Source organism: Bombus bifarius, unplaced genomic scaffold (assembly GCF_011952205.1).
Source record: "Bombus bifarius isolate JDL3187 unplaced genomic scaffold, Bbif_JDL3187 scf7180000007996, whole genome shotgun sequence".
Lineage (NCBI taxonomy): Eukaryota > Metazoa > Arthropoda > Insecta > Hymenoptera > Apidae > Bombus > Bombus bifarius.
In genome coordinates this window covers 565,148-591,669 of record NW_022884376.1, presented here as the reverse complement: position 1 = coordinate 591,669, position 26,522 = coordinate 565,148, and the positions used below count along the sequence as shown (strand labels likewise).

At 37.7% G+C, this 26,522-nt stretch overlaps 3 protein-coding genes across 21 annotated transcripts in view; all 3 read right to left on the bottom strand.

The window, feature by feature from the left end:
- Positions 1 to 51: 51 nt before the first annotated feature.
- LOC117205879 (rab-like protein 6) lies at positions 52 to 3,778 on the bottom strand. 2 transcript variants are annotated; one of them, XM_033444687.1, is made up of 6 exons: positions 3,504 to 3,778; positions 2,873 to 3,069; positions 2,321 to 2,805; positions 1,453 to 2,234; positions 854 to 1,355; positions 52 to 774 (listed from the first exon to the last, which is right to left on the bottom strand). In XM_033444687.1, the coding sequence occupies exons 2-6, from the start codon at positions 2,997 to 2,999 to the stop codon at positions 574 to 576; spliced, it is 2,097 nt and encodes a 698-aa protein (XP_033300578.1). In that variant the 5' UTR covers positions 3,000 to 3,069; positions 3,504 to 3,778; the 3' UTR covers positions 52 to 573. The 2 variants fall into 2 exon arrangements, with proteins under 2 accessions (XP_033300578.1, XP_033300579.1); XM_033444688.1 differs by lacking the exons at positions 2,873 to 3,069; positions 3,504 to 3,778 and having other exon boundaries at positions 2,321 to 2,628; positions 2,699 to 2,805.
- Positions 3,779 to 3,881: 103 nt separating this feature from the next.
- On the bottom strand, positions 3,882 to 6,207 carry LOC117205881 (histone-lysine N-methyltransferase SMYD3). Its single transcript, XM_033444695.1, has 6 exons — positions 5,607 to 6,207; positions 5,259 to 5,500; positions 4,875 to 5,176; positions 4,491 to 4,770; positions 4,244 to 4,406; positions 3,882 to 4,176 (listed from the first exon to the last, which is right to left on the bottom strand). Exons 1-6 carry the CDS (start codon positions 5,720 to 5,722, stop codon positions 3,960 to 3,962), a joined length of 1,320 nt encoding a protein of 439 aa, XP_033300586.1. The 5' UTR covers positions 5,723 to 6,207; the 3' UTR covers positions 3,882 to 3,959.
- Positions 6,208 to 10,419: 4,212 nt separating this feature from the next.
- Positions 10,420 to 26,522, bottom strand: part of LOC117205875 (probable Ras GTPase-activating protein) — a 253,178-nt gene continuing 237,075 nt past the window's right edge. For 17 of the 18 annotated variants that reach the window (XM_033444674.1, XM_033444675.1, XM_033444681.1 and 14 more), the window contains 8 exons: positions 19,785 to 20,068; positions 19,044 to 19,330; positions 18,374 to 18,706; positions 17,505 to 17,909; positions 16,554 to 16,720; positions 14,863 to 16,476; positions 14,048 to 14,172; positions 10,420 to 11,519 (listed from right to left, as the gene is read on the bottom strand). In XM_033444674.1, coding sequence (XP_033300565.1) covers positions 11,252 to 11,519; positions 14,048 to 14,172; positions 14,863 to 16,476; positions 16,554 to 16,720; positions 17,505 to 17,909; positions 18,374 to 18,706; positions 19,044 to 19,330; positions 19,785 to 20,068 — 3,483 coding nt within the window. In that variant the 3' untranslated portion in view covers positions 10,420 to 11,251. The remainder of the gene's footprint in view (positions 11,520 to 14,047; positions 14,173 to 14,862; positions 16,477 to 16,553; positions 16,721 to 17,504; positions 17,910 to 18,373; positions 18,707 to 19,043; positions 19,331 to 19,784; positions 20,069 to 26,522) is intronic. The other variant, XM_033444672.1, reaches the window with a different exon arrangement.

Here is a 26,522-nt window from a genome sequence, read left to right as displayed (position 1 = left end):
GTTCAGACATATCTTAAGTGAAAAGTAAGTTATAAAATCATATGATAACTTTTTGTTTATGTACATTTATTAACATGAAGCTGCATCGATGACATATTGCGCTATGATATATGAGGTTAAAAAATAGTGGTAATGGTACAATTACAACATTAATTGAATGCAATTCTTTACATTTTAAAGAAGAGTTAACATATTGCACTCAAATTATTTTCCAACATAACATTGAAAAATATATCGTTGATAAAAATGTAATATATTAAAATAAATAATTTCGATATGTTGCATTTAAATGTACAAAAATACATTCGTGCGTGTTAGATATTCGCAGAATGCTAATTTATCGGACGTTCAAAACTATAAAAGGTTCGTTAGAAATATTTTGTTACAATCTATAACGTTATTTTATCATATAAAGAACAGTAACAAAATCTTTATATCATATATTATTTGCTTGAAAGATATTTGTAAATATAAAATTTATATTAATAATTCAACATTACATAATGTTTTATGCGCGTTATTAGAAGGCAGCGTTACTAATTAAAAGGTAGATTAAATGTTACATAAAAAACACTATATCGCTTCATAGGCAACATCAACATCAATTCTAGTTACAGAACCATTGAGAAATTCTTCAAGTTCATCGCGTTCTCTGTTTTCATCTCTTGAACGATGTAGCGAACGTTTTTTCTTCTTTTCTGCTTTATCTATTTTTTCTTTATCTTTTTCTTTATCCTTAGACTTCTTCTTTTTCTTCTTCTCTCTATCTTCCGTCTAGAAGCATTTTATTTTGCAATTAATATTATTAAGCAGTGTGAAATTACGCTAAAGGTGTTTTATATCTGACACGTACCTTTTCTTTATGTTTTTTCTTTTCTTTTAACACAGGGCTCCCACCATCGGAGCTCATATGACGTACGCTGGTATTGTCGAGCAACTCTAAATGCACATTAGAACTTGTTACACTAACGTCTAAACTTTTGTCACTCAGCTCCAATCTATCTTTTCTGGTGCTATTACTGCTTACATCTTCACCACCCTCGGGACTTTGTCTCCATTTGGAATCACGTCGAAGCCAACTATCAAATGCATCCGAGTTAATCTCTTGTTGTTCATTTATGTCATAATTGTTCGATATTTGTAATTCTTGGTCTATAGATGAGATAGAATCACGTTTCGTAATTTGTCGCAGCTTTTCCGGATTTATTTCTGCGTGCGATAAAGTTTCACGCTTGTGTTTTTGTTTGCTTAATGGATTTTCAGCTAATTTAGGTTGAATAGGAGGCGTTGCTTCGTCAGCTGATGATAAATCATCTTCATATCCGGCAACCAAGGGATTTGCAGTTTCGGTATCACTGTTAAGAATATAGAAAATTATAAAATATGAAATACAAAAATTAAAAATAAATAACATATTACAAGTTCATTTTTACTTATATATTCTTAGTATACCTTTCAGAATCTAGCTCCTCATGCTGTACCTTTTGTGGTGAAACTTGACTACCATCTTCTAAAAATGATCGATCTAACAATCCATCATCTGGTACAAAATCTTCAACACTAGTTAAGGGTACACTTGTATTTGGGCTATTAATATGCGTTCCTTTATCTATTTCATCTTCCTTTTTATTACCAAATATTTTTGACATAAGTGATTGTGGTTTGCTAATTGAATCTCGTCTGTCAGAATTTTCACTTAAAAGTTCAGCCATTTTAGAATCTGTTTTTGAAATATTTTGTGTACTAGATAATACCGATGTAATCTGTGAATTTTTAATAGGAACTGCTTGAATTTCAGAAGTGTTTGTAAAATTTTCCTTCTTTGGTATTGATTTAAAATCTATATTTTTCACTGGAATAGGAGTTCCACCTCCTATTGGGCCAGGCATAGATACTGATCTTTTAACTTCAGCATTTACATTTATATTGCCATTGGAAGATATATTATGATTGCTCAAAGAAGATGTAACGTTAGGGACTAGAATACTGGCAGAGACAGAATCAGCAAGTGCTCTTCTTCTGTTAACAAGATTATCCAAAAATTTGTTATAATTGGCATCGTCACTATCTTGAAAGAGATCAAGTTCTTGTATTGTCAAACGTGTCTCCTCCTCATTAGTTTCAAGCTGTTTCAATAATGTTTCTCTTTGCAGTTGAAGAAAAGGAAGATTAAAGAATTTATGCAAAAGTTTTAATCCAAAGCCATTTCTCATAGATGATTCTGCATACCTGACCTGTAGAAGTAAAATAAAGTAGAATAATATGTTATAAATATGCTTTTCAACCGGTCATTTATAGCTAATAAGATCAATAAATTTACTTGCGCTGTTCTTTCATGTAACGAATCAATAAAGTATGTTACATGATCTGATGTAACAGTTCTGTGATGTGACATATCACAATGATTCCCTAAAACAATTACTGGAATATGGTTAGGAATTTTTGGAAGTTCTCTTTGTACATAATCAAATGTCCAAGATTTTGTAATATCCATCATAATAATGACACCATTGGTCCCTTTATAAACATCAAGAAATTCTGCATCTAATGCAGGCTCCTCAATAATATTTTCAGATTGCGAATTGTCCATTTTTAAACCTTCTAACTTTTTTCTACGTCGTCCTTTATCTACAACATCCCAAACTTCAACTTTAACGATATCATCAGTAGCTTTATAATTCCATTGAATACTGGTTACTTGTATTTCCTCCGTTGGTATATATTCCTCTATAAATTTTTGGCCTTGAAGTCTATGAAATAGACAAGTCTTTCCTACATTTCTGTCACCCTTTATAATAATTTTCACTAAAAATAAAATTCCTTTCATTTAAAGCATTTTGTCCTTTTTTCAAAATCAGTTCATTACACTTACTATTATATTGTACACCTTTAGCAAATTTTCTTTGCAAAGTTGTTGGCATAGATTGATGAGCTGGTCTAGGAGATATATTGCCAACTCCATCTGACTTTCCAGCTAGTCTTTTAAATGCAGAGAACATTGTATATTTCTTCTTAACTACACTAATGATAGTTCAGATAAGGATTTTTCCTTATTCCTATAACTGATATCTAGAAAATTATATATATCTATATACATATAGATTATAGATTTTTATATTGACTTAACAGAGAATATAACACGTATTTAAATAAGCACAAGCATGAATTATATACGTATTATTTATACAAAATAAATGAAACAATAAAACATAAGCTGTCTTAAATTAAAGAAAATATTTAATGGAACAATAGTCTAAACATTACACAATATATAAAAATATCCCATAATTGAATTATATTTGAAATCCATGGAATCAAAAGTATTGTATAAATAGTGAATTTAAACAACAAAAGTATAAAAAAAATATTTATTAAATGAATTGATATTATCTGATGTTTACTACAGTCATGCTACATCGCATACATTACAGTTATTATAGAGAAGTAAACATGTTATTTTAATTGCTTTGGTAATAAATTTGCAAGTGAAAATAGTTGCTTACCACATGTTATATCGAATTTTCCATGGAAAATAAAAATTTTTTCGTAATACTTAACAGATCTAATAAAACTTGGGCAGCTGTCACTTAGCAGCTGTATGTATTTTTTTTTGTCGTAATGTTGGCAATTAATCACTTATTTTATTATATTCGTAGCATTGTTAAATACTATAAGGAGTATCAAGGAAAGCACTATTAAAGTAAATACTTAAGAATCGTTATCATAATTTGCATATCTTTCTACATTACGCAAATATCTATAGTAGTATTGTAAAGTTGGTATTAATGGAAGCGGTGCTTTTCAAAACTTGATTATTACATCTCAAATATACGAGTAGAATATAATCTTTCCTTAGGATTAAATGTTAATTTCATCTTCTTAAATACTAAAATTATTTATTGTAAATTGTATATTGTTAATATATTATATACAATTATAAATTATCGACATAAAAAATGTTATGATTCACTGAAGTCTTCTATAGTGGCTTGATAAAGAAGTGGTTTCAAATTTTCTACTATCACACTATGTTGTGCTCCATGTGTTATTGTTAATATCGAACTAGCCTTTCTTAACGTTTTGATAGCTTGTTTTAACTTTTTCAAATATACCTCAAGTTTTCCTATTGATAAATAAAGTATTCCAGTCGACGGATGAATTTCTCCATAATATGTTCTGAAATATGAAAATAAGTTACATTCTATTTATTAATTTAATATACTCAAAAAGATGCTCTTCTTACAAATAGCCATTAATAAGTTTTTTAGCATAGGATTCAGCTTCTTCCCAATGTTGCAAATTTATAGAGGAGTCAAAAGCAGTTTGTAAAGTCTGTACATACTGCACATTGAGAGGATGTAAAATGCCTTCTTGCCTTGAGAGACACATTTTGCTTACGTCCAGATCTACTATCTTTTATAAGGAATTTATTACATCTTATATTAAATCAATAAATAGCTAATAACTATTGTTATTTACAAGAAGGATACAGGCAATATTCTTCATATTTTCTAGATGGTATGCAGTAAACTCAGATATTTCATCAAAAATTTCTTTAAAATTTTCTGGGAATTTTGTATTACACTTTTCACATAAATCAGCATTCGGGGCACAAGGATATGTACAAAGTTTGTTTGGACATGCTGCTGCTTCTGCCATTGGTTCTGGCTTTTCACATCTTTCACAGTCACACCAAAAGTAATACGAACTTTGTAGTTCTGCGCGTCTATCTCTCGTTGTTTTAATTACATCAATGTATGGTATCCTTATCTATACATGTTTAGTCATAACTACATTATACTTTAAACGGTTGTCTGTTGTCAAAAAAAATTTTATTACAACGTTATAGAAGCAAAAAAGGTTAAAAGACTTGCCTGAGACAAATCTAAAGAAGGAAGATCTTCTATTGCTTTAACAGTTATGGTAGTTCCCTCAAAGGTTGCTACAGCATTAGGTTTGCAACTATGATCCAGAATAGAAGGTCCCAAATAAATACCAACACCAATATTCATATCCGAATTAAATATACTAAAAGAATTAATAGTAATTCTGCCATAAATACCCAATAATTCTGCAGTACTTGGTATAGGCATATCTTCAAGAAATTTATGTAAAACATTGCATAAGCATACAAAATGTTCCATTTTTTTCTCATCCTTTTCTATCTCAGAACAATCTAATAAGATAGTATTTTAAATATCAATTGAGTAGAAATATATAAATAGTAATTCGTTTTCTTATATAACATAAAGGCTTACGAGACATTAAGTCCTTAAATTTCCTATAACTAGTTTCATTATAATATCCTCTTTCTTCATCTCCCCCTTGATTTAATTTTATAATTATACGTGCCATTAGTCTTGCAACATTTGATATACCCCATGGTGAACATTTTTTTAATCTTGCACATTCTTTACTATGCATGGGCCAAGACATTTGTTGACAAGATTGATTACAATAATAAACATACTGACAGGCAGAACATCTAAAGAGTTTTCCACTAAAAGTGACAAGATTTAAATAATTTCTACTTATATTATAACACTGCAAATCAGCAAACTAATTATTAATTTGCATTACAAATAAAAATATTATGTAAATTAAACCTTTTAAAGCAATAATCACACCGGACATTTTTATATTTTGAACAAAGGACATAAGCAAATGGTTTGGCGGTAAGAATAGTGGTGCCTTTTTTAATAAAGTTTTCACTTTTGCTCATTTTTAAAAAAGTTATTTTTATTAATAACGTTTAATTTAAGACGAGGTATAACCATAGACGAGGTACAGATTAGACCTATCATCTTATAGAACTTGATGTTCCATGATCTGAAATACCGATCGTGTAAAAAATCAGATTTTATTATGTCCTCTATGATTTAAGGTCCATTTATACATAAGATAGATCGGGCATTGACCGGTCACAGGATGAGCCTGCAGCGAGTTGATAAAAATATTAATTAATTTGTTTTAAACAAAACAATATAAATATCATAGACCTGTCACGATGTGGTCTACAATTGCAATCAGCTGCAATCTGCAACGAGCTCGTGCATTTGTATACATGGTTATTGTTATCACCAAAGGCAGCAACGCAGGCCGCGTTCTATAGCTAGCGACCGACTTGTAAAGCCATATAAAGCATATCTCGACTACGATGTAATATATATTACACCATTGACTAAGGATAGGATAGACATGACATTAAGTAGAACTTCGTATCTTAGGTTATGAAATACCGACCTGCCAAAAAAAAAACAGAGTTTACGCCCTTTGCGATTTTCTACGGCGAACATAGAAATTATTGTAGACAATTCGTCAGTGATTATATCACCAACAAGCTATAGAATTATAAAATAGACGACGTTGGCCCACCGACGTTTTGCTATTTTACCGACATAATTACTAAGAACATTTATATCTATCGCTGCTTCGTCTTTGACGCCTGAGGTATGCGAACAAGAGTCCTGTCGTCACCCTTGTTGTTGGAGACACAAGATCGCGCTGTGCAACGAATCCTAACAAACAGATCGGGGCGCCTTTCTGTAGACAAATTGACCAACATCGTCCGGTCGGTAAGAGCCTTACCCCACCGTGGAAATGTCCAGGTCTGTATATACGACCATGTACTAGACATGTTGACGTCATAAAGACGGCGGTCAAGAAACTACTAGTTTCTACTGCGTTCAAATATCAGGAAAGTTTTAATTTAATTATTTCGATAAATAAGGGAATATATAATGAGTATAACATAATGAAAATATGAGTTAAGCTCTATAAATCACTAAGTGCTTTTAATATACCAAAATTTTGTTTTCAGTAATTTTTTAATCAAAAAAACCTGGAACAACTGGATATCGTGATACCGACAGTATTTTGTGAATATCTCGGAAACCAAGGCCCGAGCGGAGGTTATATGTATAGAAAAATGTTGTTCAGAATCACACCCTCTACAACATATTTAAAAATCATTGAAATCGGTGAGGAAGGTATGATTCTGAACAACTATCCTTGTCCATGGCTAATCTGTTCTTCTATTTTTATCGCTCTTGTAAATGAACGTGCATGCGAAACACATGCATCACGCGAAAAATATTATTCGCAGCCCATCGAGTACTGAAATTACTATTAAAATGAAATTCAGGTTTTATTATAACAAAACATTATGACGAAGAAAGTAAATTTAATGTTAAGTCTAAAAAGCTATTGTGTGTAGAGTTACTTGTCTATCTCGGATCGACAAGTATGAACTTCACCGTAGAATCGTACAATGAAACAGGTTCATGTAGAGTGTAACCACAGACGAGCATATCTGGTTTGTGGTGGAACTACATAAATAGTTTCTTGTAAATGCTAGCGTGGAGCCAAACAGAGCAAATCACTAACTTCATAGGTTCTTGTATATGCTAAGATGAAATACCTTTCAGCACTTGGCCGTATAGTGCAGTACTAGTTCGAGAACAACGAGAACAATCAGCGTGAGCACTCTTATTCTCTTTCTGGCTGCGTAGACCCACTAAAATTATTAAATACGGACGTTTCTTTATTTTTTCCCTTAATTTTCAAACGATCGAATGATAAATCGAACTGCTATTAAAAAGAGAAATATGTTTGGAATATATACATATTTATTTAACGACCATGATATGCCTAATCATATTTATTTGCTCATGTACTGTTACTAATAGATGCTATACGCTTAAATACAGATGATGTATTACAGAAACGAATATACCAAAAAACTTAGCAATGTACACGCTACTCAAATCACTTTTAAATAGATTACTTTATCGTTTGTCGATTACATTGTCTAACAAGAGGAAGGGTGTACCGTTGAATATATTAATTTCATGGTGTCAACACTCGATGATTGAAAATATCGTCGGCAAAATCACCTCTCCGTAAAAAGGGTCGTGGTTAAAGAAAGTACAAAACAAAAATGGAGGGCAGTAAGGTACGAGAAGTGGATGAAAGTGGATGGTGGGAACGAAAGAAACGGGGAAAGATAGATATCTCTATACAAAAATAATTGGCAAAAAGCGAGAAAATAAAATGATCTCACGGACGAATAATGAGCTATGATACAAGTTGTCGAGATAATACTTTTTTTTTTTTAAATGAGATTAGACTGAATCGTAATCTTTTCCTCATATACTTCATACACACAGGCATACACAGATTCAAATTTTCTTCGTTTTTTAGATTTTTTCACGCATACTCTGCCTCTTTCTCTCTCGAAATCTTTCGATCTAGCACGCGTGCATTTCGCTATACAATGGCTACGATGATAATATACTTGTTGTGTGATGTAAAACAATAATACATGATTGCTAATGATCGCGAACAAACGAGACTGTCATCAATAGTGTACCTAATTTGTTATGCATGACGCATTGCTGTGTATAATTGATCTTAAAAGAAAATAAACACAGACAAAGAAAAATATAGAATATAACAAAATGTTCGCGCGACTAAGAGATATCGGTGCACGACTGTTCTCTTTTCGAATCACGATCTTCTCAAGGAAGAGGACTCTTTTTATACATCGTGCAGCCGGCACTTTTTTTATCCGATCGGCGATCGACCAGCGTTAGCTCGAGCAACGCTTAGTGACGAAAACAGAAAATATCTTACACGCAAATCTCGATGCTTTTTACAATAAAAACTTCTTCATCTTTGGTAGAAACTACTAAATAAATTATATTGTCGCTTACAGTAAGAATCGATGTTCGAATCGAACGCTCAAACAAAAAGCTTCCACGGAATAGTGAAAAATTCAACAGCTCGAATAATATGTTTTTTCTCTTTTCTTTTTCTTTTCTTATCTGTTTCATCCTTCTCTTCATCGTTCGACGGAAGAGAAGTCTTTAATAAAAAAACGTTATGCATCGCGCACGAACAGAAAAACGTCGTGCGTCCGTTTTGCTGCTCGAACGCGACACACGAGCAGGTAAACTAGAGAAATATGCACACATATATACGGTCCCGAAGTACGATTCGGTGTGCTTGAGGATGTTACATGTTGGCGTGTCAAACGTCGTTAATAATACAATATACGTTTATTCTTTCGTTGTTCGATTTGCAGGCATATTCTGAGCTTAAAAATTTGGGAACAAATTCCGACGAATATACGTAGGTTGCCAAATCATTTGTTTCGTTATACTTTATATGTTTTGTCAAATTATTTGTTCGTAAGAGAAAGGAGTTATAGTTGATAAGAGCGTTTAATTTGACGCGAGGCTTAAAAGCTGATAATCGTTATCGATAGATTGTTTAATAGGATATAACAGCAGAATGATCGGTAAATAAAAGTTTAAAAATGTAGACATATAGATATGTAGACTAGCCAGATGCGTGGAACTATGAAGGGTCAACTTATTTACGAAAACAATATTACTAGTGTATAAAGACACTACACAGGTCCAACGTGTCGAATCGGTATAAATGAACCAAGTACTAGTACCAAGTATTAACTGTCTAAAATTTGTTACGTATTTCTATTTATCGCGTTACATACATTTACATCGACAACAATCTGCCTATATCGATCCCGCGGTATAAATTTCCGTAATATAGAAAGTTTTTCCTCTTTCCTTTTTCCTATTTCATAATATTTAGAATATTTGGAAATCACAAAACTTCTAGTAGCCATATAGTCATTACGTGCATATGACTACTGACTCAACTATAGAATTATTGTAAATAATTAGCCAACACACTGTATATTAATTTATGCGATGCGAATGGAAGCCATTTTGAATATACATGTCCAAAAATATTGTGAACACATATCTGAGAAAGTCAATTTATTATCATATTCTATGAAAATGTAAGACTTGTTAGAAATATATATATATGTATGTATATATATATATAGAAACCGTCAATTTGGACACATTTTTCATAAAAGAAGAAACTTCGAAATATAGTAAGTACATATACGTCGCAAGTCACCTAGTATCTCATGTTACGTTTCTCCAAAGTTCCATTCACAAAAACTAATCGTGTATATCGGTGTATCCAGTGATACATTTAAAGGTATTTTTGTTAGCGAACCATTAATTTCTTTCAATTTTCATCTCATTGGCATTCGATTATATTGTAAAACAATATTTCAAACCTGAAAAACTGACTATATTTCAAAATCAAGCAACTTTAGAACTCATATTCGTCAGAATTGTTTCTTCGATGATTAAGACATAAAATACATTTGCAAATCTTTCAACATAACTTGGAGTTAATTCCACGGTACAATTCTTCGTAAATCATGCTGGCGTTTACGGTGGATGCGGCTGTGCGGGTGTCAAGGTACGTATACACGATGCAGAACGAATAACAGAATTCAGAAAATACAGAAGGGAAATGAAACGAAAGAAGAGATAAACGTCGTGTACATTTGTCTTTCGTTTTCATCTACCGCCAAACAAGTCGATCGACCTCGTTGCTGTTCGCCAACCAGGAAATCCAGCGTGTTCCTTAAACTTAAAGGCCATCGACTTTCCAGTTCGTTCAATTCTAACGAAGAAAAGTCGCTTGGGACAGGTTTGCGTAAAGCAATCTAATGTTAAAACGTGGCGATACAAAGCTAAGGAAGGGTCCATCGACTTCTGTCAAACGAGAACTACGGGGTATCGCGTGATTCGCGACCAGATTCGATACAAATAATCCTAAATGCTATGTGTCACATTAAATTCGACGTAAATTATCTACTTAAATCATTTGCCTACTTACTAGGTAGCCTCTATTTTCGCACGCCTTTCACTCTTTCGCTCTCTCGCGCGCTCTCTCTCTCTCCCTCTCTCTCTCTCTCTCTCTCTCTCTTCTTTCAATTTGCGCTCTTTCTCCGCTTGCGTAGCTTCGTCAAACCTAGCAAGAGTATCCTCGTGGAACTTCCCACAGCAATACGGTATTTCCTTTTGATGTTGCGCTACTAAACGAGGAAACACCAAAAACTAGAACGAACTAAAGAGAAAGTCAGACTCGGAGTAGTCGCTTGCTCCTCGTTGAGATTTCCTCTTTAGAATACGTACTAGAACATTTACACGCGAGCAATCGTATCGATCGAGTCATCCTCGAGACTCCTCATCCAGAAGCATTCGTCAAACGCGAGAGATAAAACAATCTTCGCGTTTTTCTGCTTTGTCTGGTGATTGTACGTGTTTCACGACGGTTCACCGGGTGTCTGGCTGGTCCTCACGCCGACGCCCACCAACGGTGTCCATGCGGTTGCTCCCTTTTCTATCTCTTTCTCTTAACAGGACGAGCTCTTCAGCTCGCCAATGTCAGCGATGTTTTGGAGTAACGCAGCCGCCTCGTTGCTCGACTGGCTCGACTTGTATCGTTGCTTCAGGGTGCTCAATGCGGACAACAGTTTTGTGTTTGACGTCATTAGACGCGAATTCGCGGCGTCCAAAGCAGCTATTTGTTGCTCTTGCGCGTCGATCACGCGCTGCTTGTACGACAACGCAGCCGACATCTTCTGTTGTTCGCGCCGTAGCTCCTCCTCCACGGAGATTAACCTAGAATAATGAAATCGGTGATCATTTTAGCCGGTTCTGCTCGCGTCAACGTGTTTCGTGGATATTTAGATTCGCGTGTTCGACCATGGTGCAATCTCTGTCTTATATTCCGATCGCTTTTCTTCCCTCTTTTTAGAGGAGTAAAGATCGAACGTTTCATTTGGAAAATTGCACGTTTATCTTGTACAGACGAAAGCTCTCGTTAAGAAGATCCTTCTTATAGACGAATAGAGGTTGCTTCGATGGTCCTGAGCACGCACGGAATTCAGCTTCACCCGAGAACTCTCTCGATGCATTCGCGTTTGCCACTTTTATTCAATGGAATCTTTGGTCGAAAATTTTGATATTTTAATCGATGCAAGCGATGCGAGTAAAATGTAACAAGAATCATCGGGTTTAAGAGAGATTTCACGGGGAGGCTTAAAAGGATCCAAGCGTACCACGATGCACATATCGAGTAAAAAGAAAACACCGATAAATAGTTTGGAAACGAAAGTCAAAGGAAGCAAGAGTGTAAAATATTTGGTGCAAAGTATCATACGCTCGAACAACCAAAAAACAGAACGATCAATAATGCAATGGGTTAAGAGAGCTTTTTTCGATCAAAGAAGCGAGGAGTCTGCTTCTGCGATTGGCCACAGTCAAATTCGCGTGCGTGTAAGTACGATAATGTGAGAGGAAATGTCGAGGAGAGCACGACGCGAACAACTATTCCGAACATTTCCCGCGCATCTTGCAACGCACTACGCAGAGCTGACACACAAAAATCATAGTGGTTGCAAAAGTGAACCGTGCACGCGTGGAACAGAACGAACGGGTGATCAGAGGCGTGTGCGAGGCTGTCGGTATCTGATATTGAGAAACTTTATGAAGTATTGACATGTGGCTGACCGAGAAAATGTTTTTTGGACGGTGATGTAAGTATAAAACACGCAGGGTGAGAATGCTGGTCCGTCGAACAGTGATTTTGAGTATAGTTATATATATATATACAAAAATTAGGTGAACAAACTTAGAATTTCCGTATCGAATTGCTTTTCAATATGCGCACAGAGAAAAAACAGTCTGGCACGTATCTTTGTCGAATAAAACCAAGATAGAGGACAAGATATATATATATATACACACACATATATATATATATATATGAGTATAAAAACGCTAAAAACATGTGATGTAACAATGTAAGAAGCTTAGAAATATAATTGACTCTTACACCAAGGTCCAGATCAAGCCAGAGTATACCAAATGCAGCGGAATAGAATGCACAGGAACACACAATCAATTAAACATAGATTATTTCGAGAAACAGTAAAAGAGTTCGAGTTACGCGACTCGATGACAGTTTCCTTCTTTCAATATTTTCTTTCTTTCTACTATTCGATACTTTTTACGCAAAAAGGTAATATCGTGTTTCTTCGTTTTTACTCTTCGTTTGGCTCGGCTCTTGTACTTTATGCGTATATTTACAGAATTTTATCTAACTGTAAGCAACAGTTTCTTTTGGCCGGTTTGAAATCATTGGCAGACGGAGCTGAATAAACTTTGCGTCTTGCGATAAAACATTGTAAATTTACGTTTACATCTTTATCTTTATTCTACAAGGTAAAAGTAAAAGAAAATGTAGAAATAACGATCGAATTGAGAGTCAATTACTCATTGCGATCAAGACCAAATACCATATATCTTGCGTCGTGTTTCGTTAATTCTGAAGATATCGTAATTGTACAAAATTTCGCGAACAAAGAATAAAAGTTAAACGACGAATGAAACAAAAATAAATGAATCAAAAGAAAAGAAAAGGACGCATAAAAGACTGAAGAAGTAAACGTGTAATGAAATCGATAATATACACAGAAAAAGAACATAGGAACATTAGAACATAGAACAAAGTTGTTGAAAGAACAGTAACTGGTAACGTGTCTGATTAAGGAATTCTAATTTTAGAAATTAAGGATTCATAAATGAATATCTTTGTACATATTTTAATACCGATATTTCACGAAATTGTGTAATCAAATATCAAATTAAACACGACGTATTATAAATACGCACGAACATTCGCATTTATGAATTCATAAATTGCATCTAATATGTACCGATCAGATATTAATTAGCCTTTCCTAAATTTGTTGAGCCACGTTCTTTTATACCTTTTTAAGCTACGTTTCACTCAACTCTGCCTGCCACTTCGGAGATCGCGTTTCACGATTGCTGTTGGATCTCGCCGAGAATCGTGTATCCAAAAATGATGTCGCGAAGAAAGCATCGAACAAACGATCGATAGTCTCTTCACGGATATCTTTCGATCTTCGTAGAGAAGACGTCGAACGAGAAAAATCGCGGTGAAGAAGAACGAAGGAAAGGAAGGAAGAAAAGAGAGAACCGACGTGTGACTGATGATGAGACGGAAGGGTTCGAAGGGTGAAACGTAAGAGAAACGTGGTAGTCGTCACGGTGATGGGGTGATTACATTCAGGCAAATAATCAATCGATGGTTAGTGGCAGCGTTAATGAGGATTAAGTACCTGGAAATGATGCTCTTCATCTTGGTATCCGGTGCAACGCCGTCTATATCGGTATCCTCGGTTGTGCCTAACCGGGCCCTCAGTCGATCTACGCTACTCTGCAACCTCTCGATTTCCACTTCGTACTGGAAACGAAGAGACGTGGCGTTGTTAGTTACAAGACATACACGTTACAAAGGCGTTCCGTTAGGCGACAGGTCAGAGAGAAAAAGACAGAGACAAAAAGTGACGATCTTTCGCACGGTAAAAGAGGAACTTGTTATTCACAAGGTATGCGTTACTACGAGTATATATACACACACGGACGAGTTACGATGGATTAAGAGAGAATTATAAGTTCCTCTTTGATCTCGCAAGACAAGTTCTATGGAAATCGAATTATTACGGTTCCTTTGCCTCGATCACTGCTGAAAGTCGAAGAGATTTTATTCTTTCCTTCGGTTTTGCGGATGACGGATAAATTGAATTGTACGAATGGTTTTTAAATTTATATGGAACTTAGAATTTATAGAACGATTACTTCGACAAATGCTATTTCACGATTATTCCCGTCCTTGCAAATAAAGTCAGATTAATTAATTATTGTATCGTGAGTAACGAAAATAAAATAAGGCGTACGTAATGAAAAGCGAAAAACACGTAGAGCTCCAACTTTAACGAGTCTCTAACAAGTATCTAAAATCTAAATTTCTATTAAATTTTCGAAAAGGCAAAGAAATTAATAGCATATTTTAACCGATTGTCCGTAATTTTATTCGCCATCAGAAAAACCAAGTAGGTACTGGTCGTGATTGTAGTAGTAATAAATGCATTACCTGATCGATGCTTCGATGACTGCGAGATTTGCTCCTCCTCGTTGTGCAGCTCTCCTCTTCGCTGGTATCAGAGAGGTCTCGCGTAGAATCTAGCGATAGTCTCCTTCTTAGCTTCGTGCAACAGACACCCTGGTTTTGTTCCGAGTTATTTCTGTGCGTCTGGTTGGCCTGTCTCCACTGGTTCTGATTATTTCTTTGTAGATTCCTCACGTTATTCTGTGGCGGAGGCGACGGGCTGAGATCAACGCCTCTCACACCCTCCACTCCTCCGTTTCCATCCCTTTCCTCGGAACTACTGCTGCCTCTCCTGCCGTTTCTTCCGTGATTCGATTCCATGTGGTAAACAGGATTGGCGAAAGCCAGCGGGGCTGCATTGAGTATATGTGCGTTTGCATTGTTGCTGCTGAGATCCACGGGACTGGAGCTCTGACTGTAAGCAGCGAAGCTTTGGTAACCGGACGAAGCAACGTTGCTCAACTGAGAGATCGATATTTGCGAACCCTTTTGTGATTTTGATTCCGACACTTCGTCGTCGGCGTACCTCAATAGATCGGACAGCTCGTCCAAATTACCGTTGGCAGTCGTGTTGTTCTTGCTATTGGTGTAATTGTTGTTTGGTTGATGGTTGATCGATAGAGTGAGATTCGACGAAGGATTCACTACGACGTTTGCGTTTACCGTAGTTTTCGACACGTTGTTATAATTTTGGTGCTGCATCTGGTTCACGTTATCCTCCTTGTTACAGTGGTTCCTACTGGTTGATCTCGAGACGTTGTAATTATTATGGTTATAATTATCTTCTCTGTCATGGATGTCTAGGTTTTGCAACCGCGATATGTTGTGTCTGTGGTTCTGCTGCTGTTGTTGCTGGGACATAATTGTGCAGTTATTCGATTGGTTGATCTGCGACGTAGTGATGTTGTAGTTGGAGTCCTTCAGATTGCTGTGACTCTCTGATCTCGTAGGACTGGCGGGATGTGTCTGGCAATGATTCACGTTCGCCAGACTCGCACTAGCGGTCAGTCTGTATCCCGCGCCCGCCCTACTCGACCCTAACGGTCTGTGTTGTCTTACTATGGGTGTGGGCGAACGTGACACAAAAGCTGGCGACTCCAGCGGATAATCGTCCGTAGTAATTTGTAGCTGCAGCTTTCCATTGGTCGGCATGTATGCATTACGCGGCAGAGTGGCTGCTCTGGTTACGTTAGGGCTGCGAGAACTGTTGTGGCTTAGTGTGTTCGATTGCAACACTTCGTTGCTATCTCTGATTGTTCCATTTAGCGTACTGTGATTGCTCAATGTCGACGTTGCTGATACAGACAAGTTGGTATTGCTGTTTGCTATCGTGGGATCGTTATAGCGGAAGATGTTGTTTTGTAAATTTGGATAGCGGTGAGAAACGGGCACTGGATTTGGACCCGACTGATCTAAAGCTATAGAGATCCTCTCGAGGATCTCTGGCAGTCTCGATGGAGGCAGTGACGAGGAAAACGAAGATATCGTGACCAAACTTTCGCGTAAAAGCGCATGCAGCAGAGATAGTTGTTTGCCCAAGTCGATATACCCGTCGAATTCCAACGAGTTATTGGCCGGAGCATCCTTTGGCAAAGGGCTCTGTAAAAAACATTTTTAACCTCGATAAGTCACGAGTTTCATAGTTTCGTGATAAAAAATAAAGAATTATCGCGTACACTGATTAACTGAAGAAAGTTCTTCATGGATGGAGCTTCTCGCTCCAGGAGATCGTTCATGAATTCCATGAAGTTTTCTTTTCCCTGGAATCTCGTGAAGTTTGCCAGAGTTTGAAGCGTTTTCGCCACGAGAGTGAGATTCCTCGCTGCCTTTTCATTTGGATATTCTAAAAAAAACACTTTACTTCTGTTTTAACGTTTTCAAACATTTTATTTAAAATTATTTAAAAATACTGCCTGGCTACATACACTCGATACAGTTCGTCTTTTAAATTTACCACCAGAGACGACGAAACTATTATACTTGTTTTACTTTCGGATCTTTATATCGATCTTTTCGGAAAGTAGAAGAAGAGTAAATTATGGAGAAGAAAAAAGCGCTTGAAACTTCAATCAAATCTATCAAACGATGAAATCTGATATCGAAAAAATGATATTATTTTAATTCAACGGACGATTCTCTGGCTACTCTCTGACGACGACGACGACGATAATCGTCTCTTCTCAATCAGGTGCGCTTTTAAAGGATTCACGTACGCGTACCACTTTTTACGTGCATTCCAGACTCTAGACTAAATACAGAGTGCCTTTTTACTCAAAGGCAGTGTCGCTAATATCGCGGCTTACACAGTGCAACTTCCTGGTATAGGGCCGAGATATGCATTGTTGATAAATCAAATATATCGGCACGGTGTTATCGTTGCGGCGTTATATACAACGTCGTAGTCTGCTAGCGAGAGTCAACTACATATATCGCATTCTGCTTAATTCCACTTTTGTTCACTACCACCGACTTGATTTCTTGAAACTTGAAACAAATAGCTCTCTGATACTAGTTACAACAATCGTGGAACAACCTCGTAGTCTCAAAGATTTAAGTTTCAATGGCTAATAACGGACGAGGTACATAGACCGAGCAAGACAACGTAATATTTTGAGCTTTCGACTTACCGTGAGTAATGTTGAAGAGGGACGGGCTCAGAATGGCTGGGCAGAGGAATCTGAGGAATATAGACGCAGAGATCAGATTGTCGGCGATGTCCTCACGGCCCATGTCAGCCAAGCGTTCGCGGAATATACGGAAGCACTCGCGTAATTCGAGAGGAAAGTGAGCGTGGCTAGCCAATATCCTACTCCATGCGAGCTCCACGGCGTTCCGTAGATTCTGCTGCTGCTTGTGAAGGGCTGCCACCGAGGCGACCTTCAGTGGATCCACCTCGCAGTCGCCACCCTCCACCGCTCCTCTTACGACAGCCCCCAAGGTCTCCTGCAGATACCTGTCACCCGTCAACTTCAGGTAGGCCTCCATCGCCTTCGTGGCTAAAGAATTTCCTCGAAACGTGAGCCTCTCGTCGTCTGAAATTCGATATTTTTCGTTAATAAACGCACGAATATTTACTGCAGCAACTTTGGCTCCTTTAACTCTTTAGGCGAGATCAATCTTGCCAGGGGAGTGTCATATTTTGCAGGAAAGAAAAGATTTTAAAGAGAAGATTCTGCCAAATGGTTTCTAATATCCCGATGGTTGTCCGAAGATACTTTTCTTTTTACAGGTGCGTTTTGTTCTTTTTTTAGGTTCGGAAGAGTCGTTTTCGTTGATCCTTATAAGATAAGCTATCGAACCAGAAATCTTTCATATTTATCATACTGATTTCCTATACATGCACACATACGTACGTATATGTATATATGTGTACACTACGATATAACTACAACGTCATAAAGAAGCGAACAAGTGAATTTTCATTATATATTTCAATTTTACGAAACAATCGATAAATTCTTGCTTCTCAGCCGTACTGAAGATCAGCATGACTCACCTATTCTGTGTATATCCATCATCACCAAGTCGGCGAGAAATTGAGGCGCTTTCTTTTCGCGCTGCATGACGGCTACTAAAGCCGTGGCGATGTCCTCTTTCGCTTTGACACCGATCACTGGCTCCAATTTCTCGCACAAGGACGCATAATCTGTCTTCAAATACTCCAGGAACTCTTGGTATATTTGAACCGGCAGTATGTCCACAGATTGGAAACGACATTTCACCCTCAAAGCTGGAGGCTCCTTCAAAGGACCTTTATCACCAACGACGGTGTACCATTTCTCTGTTAGATAACGAGACGTGACGTTGTGCACCGGTATACTCACGGAACCTGGGCAAAATTTCAAGCATTTTCAGGAATATTCAGAGTACGTTTCATTTTATCGAAGATGGATTTGGTTTATCGGAGAGAGAGAGAAAAAAAGAGAGAGAGAGAGAGAGAGAAATAACAGAAATATAATTCAATTCAAAGTAAAACTTCATTCAATTTTCATTTATAATAAATATTGAGGAATTGCATGTATTGGATTTGACAAATTCTCTTTGAATTACACGAGCCGTTAAAAACATCCAAAGAAAACTGTTGGCAAGAAACTTAATTTGTTTCTCGATTTCTGCCAATTATTAAGTTTGTCAAGCAACGTAATTTTACATTTATCCAAATTTACCGATTAAAACGTTCTTGTCCCTTTTCTTCTTTCTGTCAGCTTCCCTGTAGAGGTTCACTTGTATGGTATTGACGGAAGGCAAATGATGGAAATCAAAGTGCTCGCCCCAGAAGCAAAGGTCGGCCTTCAGTTTCGCGGTGGTTCTCGCGTACAAAGTACTGTCCAGGCAGACCTCGCAGAAGTATCGTTTCTTCGCTGGCACGCCTTTCGCCTCGAGCAACCAGATCTGCAAGGAATTATCCGTTCGTCGTGTCTGCTCCGCGTCAGGTTGAACGGATTTCCTCAAGCTGTGTTCAACATTCAACGTACGATGATTAATCGTGCTAATTATCTCTGCCTGTTGAAATTGAAGATATCCAACAAGGGTAATTGCCAACACAAATATTTACAAGCTAATATCTTAAATACGTGTTTAAGTTTAAAAGACAGACGATATGAAAAAATACAATTTTTCGCGCAAAATCGTAATTTTACGAGATACACCTCGAACGTGTTTTTCAACGGTATACGATTACTTCGACGAAACCCACCGTAGCTAGCTGCACCATCAAAAATGGCGACGTGTCGTTCGCGTAACGAGTGATTATTTGACGGTCAAAGCTGGTTTGGATCGATCAGCGTGGCGTAACAGTTTCTCCTCCCCCGGGTGAGGAAAGAAGATAAAAGAGAAGGAGAAGGTTGGGGAGGAAGCAGCGTGGAAAGAAGAAGAAAAAGAAGAAGCGGCAGAGAAACGGTACCAACCTGTGTAACCACTGGTCCCGTTCGTGAGCGGTCCTGCAACTGAAATATTTCGGCCCACCGGTGCTGGGTGTGACCTGGAAGCAGTGAGGTCTGCCAAGCAGGCTTGGATGCAGCGGTGTCACGGCCGCGAGGTCCATCGAGGTCACCGCCTGTCCGCAGAGCAGGGACTCGTGTGAACGGCAACCCCGAAGTCCGGCACCGCGTTGCTTCTGTCGCTCGAGCTTTGTCACGCTTTTCGTCCTCTTCAGCGGATTCGAGCGGAACGACCTCTTGGAGAAGAAGTTCTGTGAACAGACAAACAGAGAGGGAGGTGAACGCGTGTCGCTCAGGTAAATGGAAGCGGTCGAGGAATACGGGGGCCATCGATTCGATCACGTAAACTCCACTCTGATACGATACACACGATAAATAGGCAACTGAGAAATACGAACGTATCTAAATTACTAATTAATTCAGTGCTAGACACGTTCGTACGAATATCTTTTATATTTATCTTTTATCTTCTAACGCTTTTAATTCTTTTTCCAATACAAATGAATTCGCTTGCTACAGTTACGCAACATTTTTGAGTCATCTGCTTTTCGAGTTTCATATTTTCTGTCACTAGAACACGGTATCTATATGTATCGTTCACGTTTGAACTCTATAAAGTCCCTTCACCACGCCGTTACTGTTTTACTTTAATAACTTAGCTTCTTGGAATCGTCATATCGAATCAATTTCGCACAGTTCGTCGTTAAATAGTGATCGACGATCGGTCCACGTTGCGCGATTCCTTCCAAACAACTTTCCTGTCGACCGCGACGCGCAAACATTCTCCGCATTAAATTAATTACACGAAGATGAATCGATCGGTGGTGTTGCAACGCCGTGTGTAACGTGACTCTAATTCCGATGTATGATATAACTGCTCGACGCTTTCTTCTCCTCCTCGCCGTTTAAACGCGTCTTCTTCGAAGGTCTAAACAAAAGTATTCTGATAATCTGCAAAAGTCGCATGTAGGATATCTGTAAGTTGGAAATTGCTACACGTTTTCAACCTATAAAACATCAACTACAAAAGGAAACTACCATTCAACGCAGAAGCATCTTTTCTAAGTCTCATCGTCGAAACGAACAACGATTTTTAAGATTTTAAATATGCAACGTAAATATAGGTTTATAATACAGGTAATATGAAATTTGGAATTTCAAATCGACAAGGACAAATGAGAATATTAATTATTAATATTAATTATTAAATGAAATTATTAAATGAGAGTATGCTATGTTAACACAAGTATACATAATATTAGTAGTAAATTGTACGATACGTTCAATACGACGTACTTTCGATCAATACGCTTCTAACATCGTGCAGTACGAATTTTCGCATTAAATAAACACGACCTACATTTTTTTCAATTTTGATTCATGGCATTTTCATATTTTCATGTTAATTTGCTTCAAATTTCCCCGTTAAAAAATTTGATTCTGCGACAGTTTCATCGACAGACCTTGCACATTCGAATTGACTTCTCGGCGTCAACGTACTAAACACACTAAGTGAAACTGTATGTATTTTATCGCAGACATGCGCCATGTGTTAACGACTATGGAAAATATTCTTTGCCCTCCTGAGAAATGTTCCGCGACTCTTTGAAGTTAACGCAAGGCAAACAAAGAATAATTAGAGGCCTCGGATAAATGTGGCACACAGCTGTTCAAAACTTTTTTTTTAGTTTATGACGTCGTATTAGAGTTTGGGAATGCCGGGAAACCATAGTGCATATATATACTTATATATGTATATATACACCTTTATTTCAATGATATTCGATATTCAGTTTTAAATTTAACTGTCAATTATGTCATAAATAAGTCGATATAATACTCTTACAAACGTTACGATATATTTGTCGAAATGTCATAAATATTTTAATTATTATAAATTGTCAATTACTCTGTTATTCTATTTTGATATTTGTCTGGCTTTTAATATACATAAACTTGCAGACTTTTTAACGCTTTGTATCATCGTCGTTTGAAAATACTTTGACCAGACAAATCAACGATTTCTCCTTCGAATCGAAATATTAAATGCTTTTAGAGCGTTTGAAGAAATAAGAGTTTGTCGAAGTCGGTCACGTTAGGTGCGAGTCGGTGCAAATCGATTTTAAAGTTCTTTCGTGCTAACGTGAAACAAAATCTACGAAAGAAAGAAAACTTGCACGACTCGGCAAGAGGAATGGAGAGAAAAATTTGCATCGAAATAGCCGTCTTACAAATATGGTAATACTCTCAGCCTGTTATTGCTTAATTCATTTGTAAATCCGTTTATTCGGAAAATTGATAGTTCTATCGTTATTGATAAATTGTACCGGAAACTGGATGTTATATTCGCAAAACTACGACGTAATTAAACAAAATTAGGTTCTCATAGTACGAAATTCATCGATATTTTCCACGAAAGGAACGTTCGTACAAAACGACTATGTACACGTCACGGTAACAATTTCACGTGTTTCACGCGTTTGTAAGCAAAAATCCTGAATTTATTCGACCGATGCACCTTTCGTTGCACCAATAAATTTAACTGTTTCTATCTTCCACGATTATCTTCCATGGCGAGGTGTGTAACATTTATAGAACGTTAACTTATTACAACGTTAGAACGACAGCTTACATTTATTTAATCACGATCGTAGTTCCATTCGCGAACAAGATGACGTTTACGACTCACTATGCACTGTAAACGAACGAATAAATCGTTCCGACAGCAAAAGTTGTCCGCGCCACGAGTGAAAATCATCGACTGACTTCTCCAGCGATATCGAGAATCTTTCGTGACATTGCTCGAGTGAAAGGTATCCCACACCGAGTTTGATACTGGCAGTCTTTGGCCCGTACATCCGGATCAACGATGTGTACGAACAGATCCTCGGGTTCAAAAATCGCTTCTAACTCGTGACGGAGGAATTATTAATCTGGCATTTAATTAAATATGTATATTGTTTGGTTATCGTTGAGTAAATTGGAAAAGCTACGGTGTTATATCGAGAAACGAAACGATCGAAGACTAACGTTAATGTCCTAGTAGAAATAAAAAGAAAAGTTCATGTATTACGTAAACGGGTAACGTACTTTGATAGAAAGTTGAAACAGAGAGAAAGACGTATTTTATTGTAGTTAATTTGGCATATCGGATATTTAGACATTTCAAAAGACCAATGTATATAAAATATGGGGAATAAGAATTAATTTGCAATTATTCGCGTATCGTAAATTTGAATGAATTTTAAGATGACATATTAAATTTTTATTTAATGGTACAAACGTTAATTGTTTCGTTACACTTCCTTCGACGTGGATTTAATTTTCCGAAACGAAAGGCTAACTTTTCCAGAAGCTAGAAATTCATCTACGAAACAAAGGTATTTTCGCGTGGTTCTCGTCCGTTACAGAGTTTTCAACGAGATCGCTGAAACTTCTCGAAACGTTAAATCCTCTGTTCCACTTTCCTCGACTTTTGAGCGTGGTTCAAACGCGCTTCTTTCGGGTCATCGGATAAAGACAAGCTGGCCGGATGCCAGCGGAACTCGGAAGGATTCCAAATGTTTCGCGCGTTTCGGGAAGTGTGCACAGCTACGCGAGTTTTTCCGGATGCATCGGATCGGTAGTCCGTAAGTTTGCCAAAAGTTTTGCTGGAAAATGATAACCGGACGAACGCGAAAGAAATACTTCGTTCGAGAATGTATTGCGAAACAGGCTTGCTCGAATATTCATTTTGAATACACGCATTGATACTACTAAGTTTGAACGCATTTATTCGCTAAATTTCCTGTATAATCTGAATTTCAGCATTAACGCGTGTTCGTTTAAACGCGTCTCATTCGTAAATATGGAAGAACATAACGGATGGATATGAAGTCTGGATTACATGGTTGAACGAAGAAAAAAAAGAAAAGGAAAAGACCAGATTCTCAGACTTTTCTACGAACGCAAGACAGACATACCAAACCCGCTCTCGTCGTTTATATAAAGCGATCGTTCGGCCTGCTACACATATTTACCCTGGCAGTGAAGTAATTGATGATCATGTTGACAACTTTGTCCTCCTCATTCTCCTCCATCGGTTTCACGCACATTTTTCTTCTGGTCATGCGAACGGTGTCGCGTGAGAAACAACAGCAGATGTTTCCGATTCACGAATTCAAGCACAGGGAAAGAATTCCACCCCGTCGCTATGCCTTCTTTGATCTGTTCCTCTTGGGGGATTCAAAATCCAGACGCATTTTTTCCAGTCTCCTTTCGAGTTCAACGAACACGCGTTTTTCTTAATACCGCACTTTTTCACAGTTTCTCTGAGCGTCGAGTTTCTCTTTTTAATTCCTTGGGAAACTCGCTTCATAGAAAACAACTTTTCCCGGACGATTAACCCTGACAGGTCGCGTTAATTCGTGTTAATAAAGTGTGGTTTGCAACAAGACCGTGAAACAACGCTTTAACCACACCGATTGCTTGCTTCCTGACGATGCATGTAAACATGGCTATTTTAATCGAGTTAACGTGACTGACTCGCTGATAATACATATTATATTCAGATAATACTACATCGGACGGCAACGAGGAATTTTGTCAAAGAAAAGGTGATCGATACGTTCGAACGACTTCGTTGGTACTTTACAGTTATTAGTAGTGCGAGTCATTCGACGAAAGAACGATTTCTCCCGCGAGAACCCTCGCTAATGTTACAGGACATTGAGACGCTGTTCTTTCGTTCGCAGCCTATTTTCACCGTGACTGGGTGTTTGTCGGTAACGATACGTTGATTTCACCGACTCCTGCCGCACTTTAACGTTATTTTTCGTCTTGTCTTTGTTCGTCATTACCGTCACGGTAACGTCGTCAGCACGGTAACGCCGTTATGTTTCTTACACATTTTCTATACAGTTAGGAAGTCGTGATTCCTTGCGATCGTTACGACGATCGACCACGCTTGCTTCTTATAGCTTTATCTTTATCCTAGCACCTGATTAATCAGCTTTCGTCGCAGCGAATTGTTCTTGATATCGTTAGGAATTAACCGTTTATCATGAATTTTCAATAACACTACTTGCGATCATTCCTATCCGACTTGCCGTTCATCTCGACACCAAACTTTCCTCTTTTTCCCTTGCCGTATTTCCCTTGCCTTTATCGACCGAAAGTGGATATTCGCGCAAAGGTTTCAGCGTCATCAACGATCGCCAATTCTTCTTCTTCTTCGAATATTCTCTCCCACGGATTGAAACGCACGTTGTCGCAGTAAAAATTTCTCCCGTCACTGAACGTTGAATCGCCAAAGCAACGAAAGAGGCGTGTTGTTATCGTACACGTGCGAAGACGATAAGCTCATCCAATGTCAGAATGCAGTATAATCGGTGCACTGCGTCATCGAATTCGTGGTTGGGAAACACGCCGCGATACGGGCGAAGAGCTTCGGGTAACGATTCTTCGCCAATGGGAATCTCCCTCTCCCTCTCTTTCTTTCCATCGATCGCAAATTGTTGACAGTGCGATTAGAAGTTCAGTGCTTTAAGCCGCATCGAGCAAGCTGTTTTCCGTGGAGCAGCTGTGTCGAGGAGTTTTATTGGATTTGTTATTTGACAAGAGCAGACGCAACAGACGTTTCTCAATTAAATTTTCAACAAGCGTTTCGTCGATTCACCAAAGCGGACATATCGCTCGTATATTATATCGTTTAGGGATCGTAAAATTCGTTGTACCAGTAATTTTCATAGAGATTGCCTGTTAACATACTCCGTTATCTAACACATCTTCCGTCTCATCGATTCGCCAGAATTGAAAACTCTAAAATGAAAAATCCCAAAACGTCTGCGATTTGTCACGAAACTTCCAACGATCTGTCACTTTTTGCCTGGATATTAACCAAACGTTTACCCACCGAAAGAAGAAAAGAACGCGAAGACCGTCGATCGTGACACGCTGGAACGCGTGGTTGTTTCTCGAACGACTGCCGCCGTTCCTCTCACGATTCTTCCGTTCCTGGTTTCCTTTGACCAGCCATCGAGGCGAAACGTTCGAAGTTTTGTATCCGACACGATAGACTCCCAGGGATTTCTATTCACACGCGGAAGCACGAGCCAAGGATTCCAGCTGGCTCTGGCTCTGGCTCTCAGGTATATTTCTACGGCTCCCAAAAACGAGATCGATGCTTCCAGGTATGGCCAGGGGTAACTCTCTCTCTCTCTCTCTCTACCTTTCTTCCAGGTCTCCGTTCGGCTTGCGCCCGAGGGATTTAAATCGACAGGCTCTTTAAACGATTCTCTGTGATTTATGCTCCTCCGAGTCGATAGCCTCTTCCTCCCTTTTCCGTATACACACGCCACCACGATCTTCTTCTATAAAGATTCTTTGTTGTTGTTAATATTAATTTTCGAGACGCTTGATTCAATCATTTTTAAACAAGTTTGAAGACGATCGCGTAAATGGTTAATTCGTGGGCGGTGAGCCGTCGATATTACTGGTATTTCAAATGGCGACTATTATTTACGACCCATGTCAATCGTCGTGTCGTTACTCGGTGAATGTTAACCAAGATTTTAAAAGGGATTTCAGGCTTTTGTATTTCTGTAATAATCCTGTTATCCGCTCGAACGGGTTTTCCGAATCTTCACGGTGGTTGAAACTAGTTAAATGTGGTCTTTTTACAATTGTTACGATCCAATAGCAATTACTCTCTATGATCGATGCAGT

Excerpts from the sequence above, each read along its gene's own strand:
- LOC117205879 (XM_033444687.1), bottom strand. The coding sequence starts at position 2,999 with ATGTTCTCTGCATTTAAAAGACTAGCTGGAAAGTCAGATGGAGTTGGC. Across the intron at positions 2,806-2,872 it reads TAAAGGTGTACAATATAATA|TGAAAATTATTATAAAGGGT; the intron begins GTAAGTGTAATG and ends TTTTATTTTTAG. Across the intron at positions 1,356-1,452 it reads GAGGAGCTAGATTCTGAAAG|TGATACCGAAACTGCAAATC; the intron begins GTATACTAAGAA and ends TATTCTTAACAG.
- LOC117205881 (XM_033444695.1), bottom strand. The coding sequence starts at position 5,722 with ATGAGCAAAAGTGAAAACTTTATTAAAAAAGGCACCACTATTCTTACC. Across the intron at positions 5,501-5,606 it reads TGTGATTATTGCTTTAAAAG|TGGAAAACTCTTTAGATGTT; the intron begins GTTTAATTTACA and ends TGTCACTTTTAG. Across the intron at positions 4,407-4,490 it reads AAATATGAAGAATATTGCCT|ATCTGGACGTAAGCAAAATG; the intron begins GTATCCTTCTTG and ends AAAAGATAGTAG.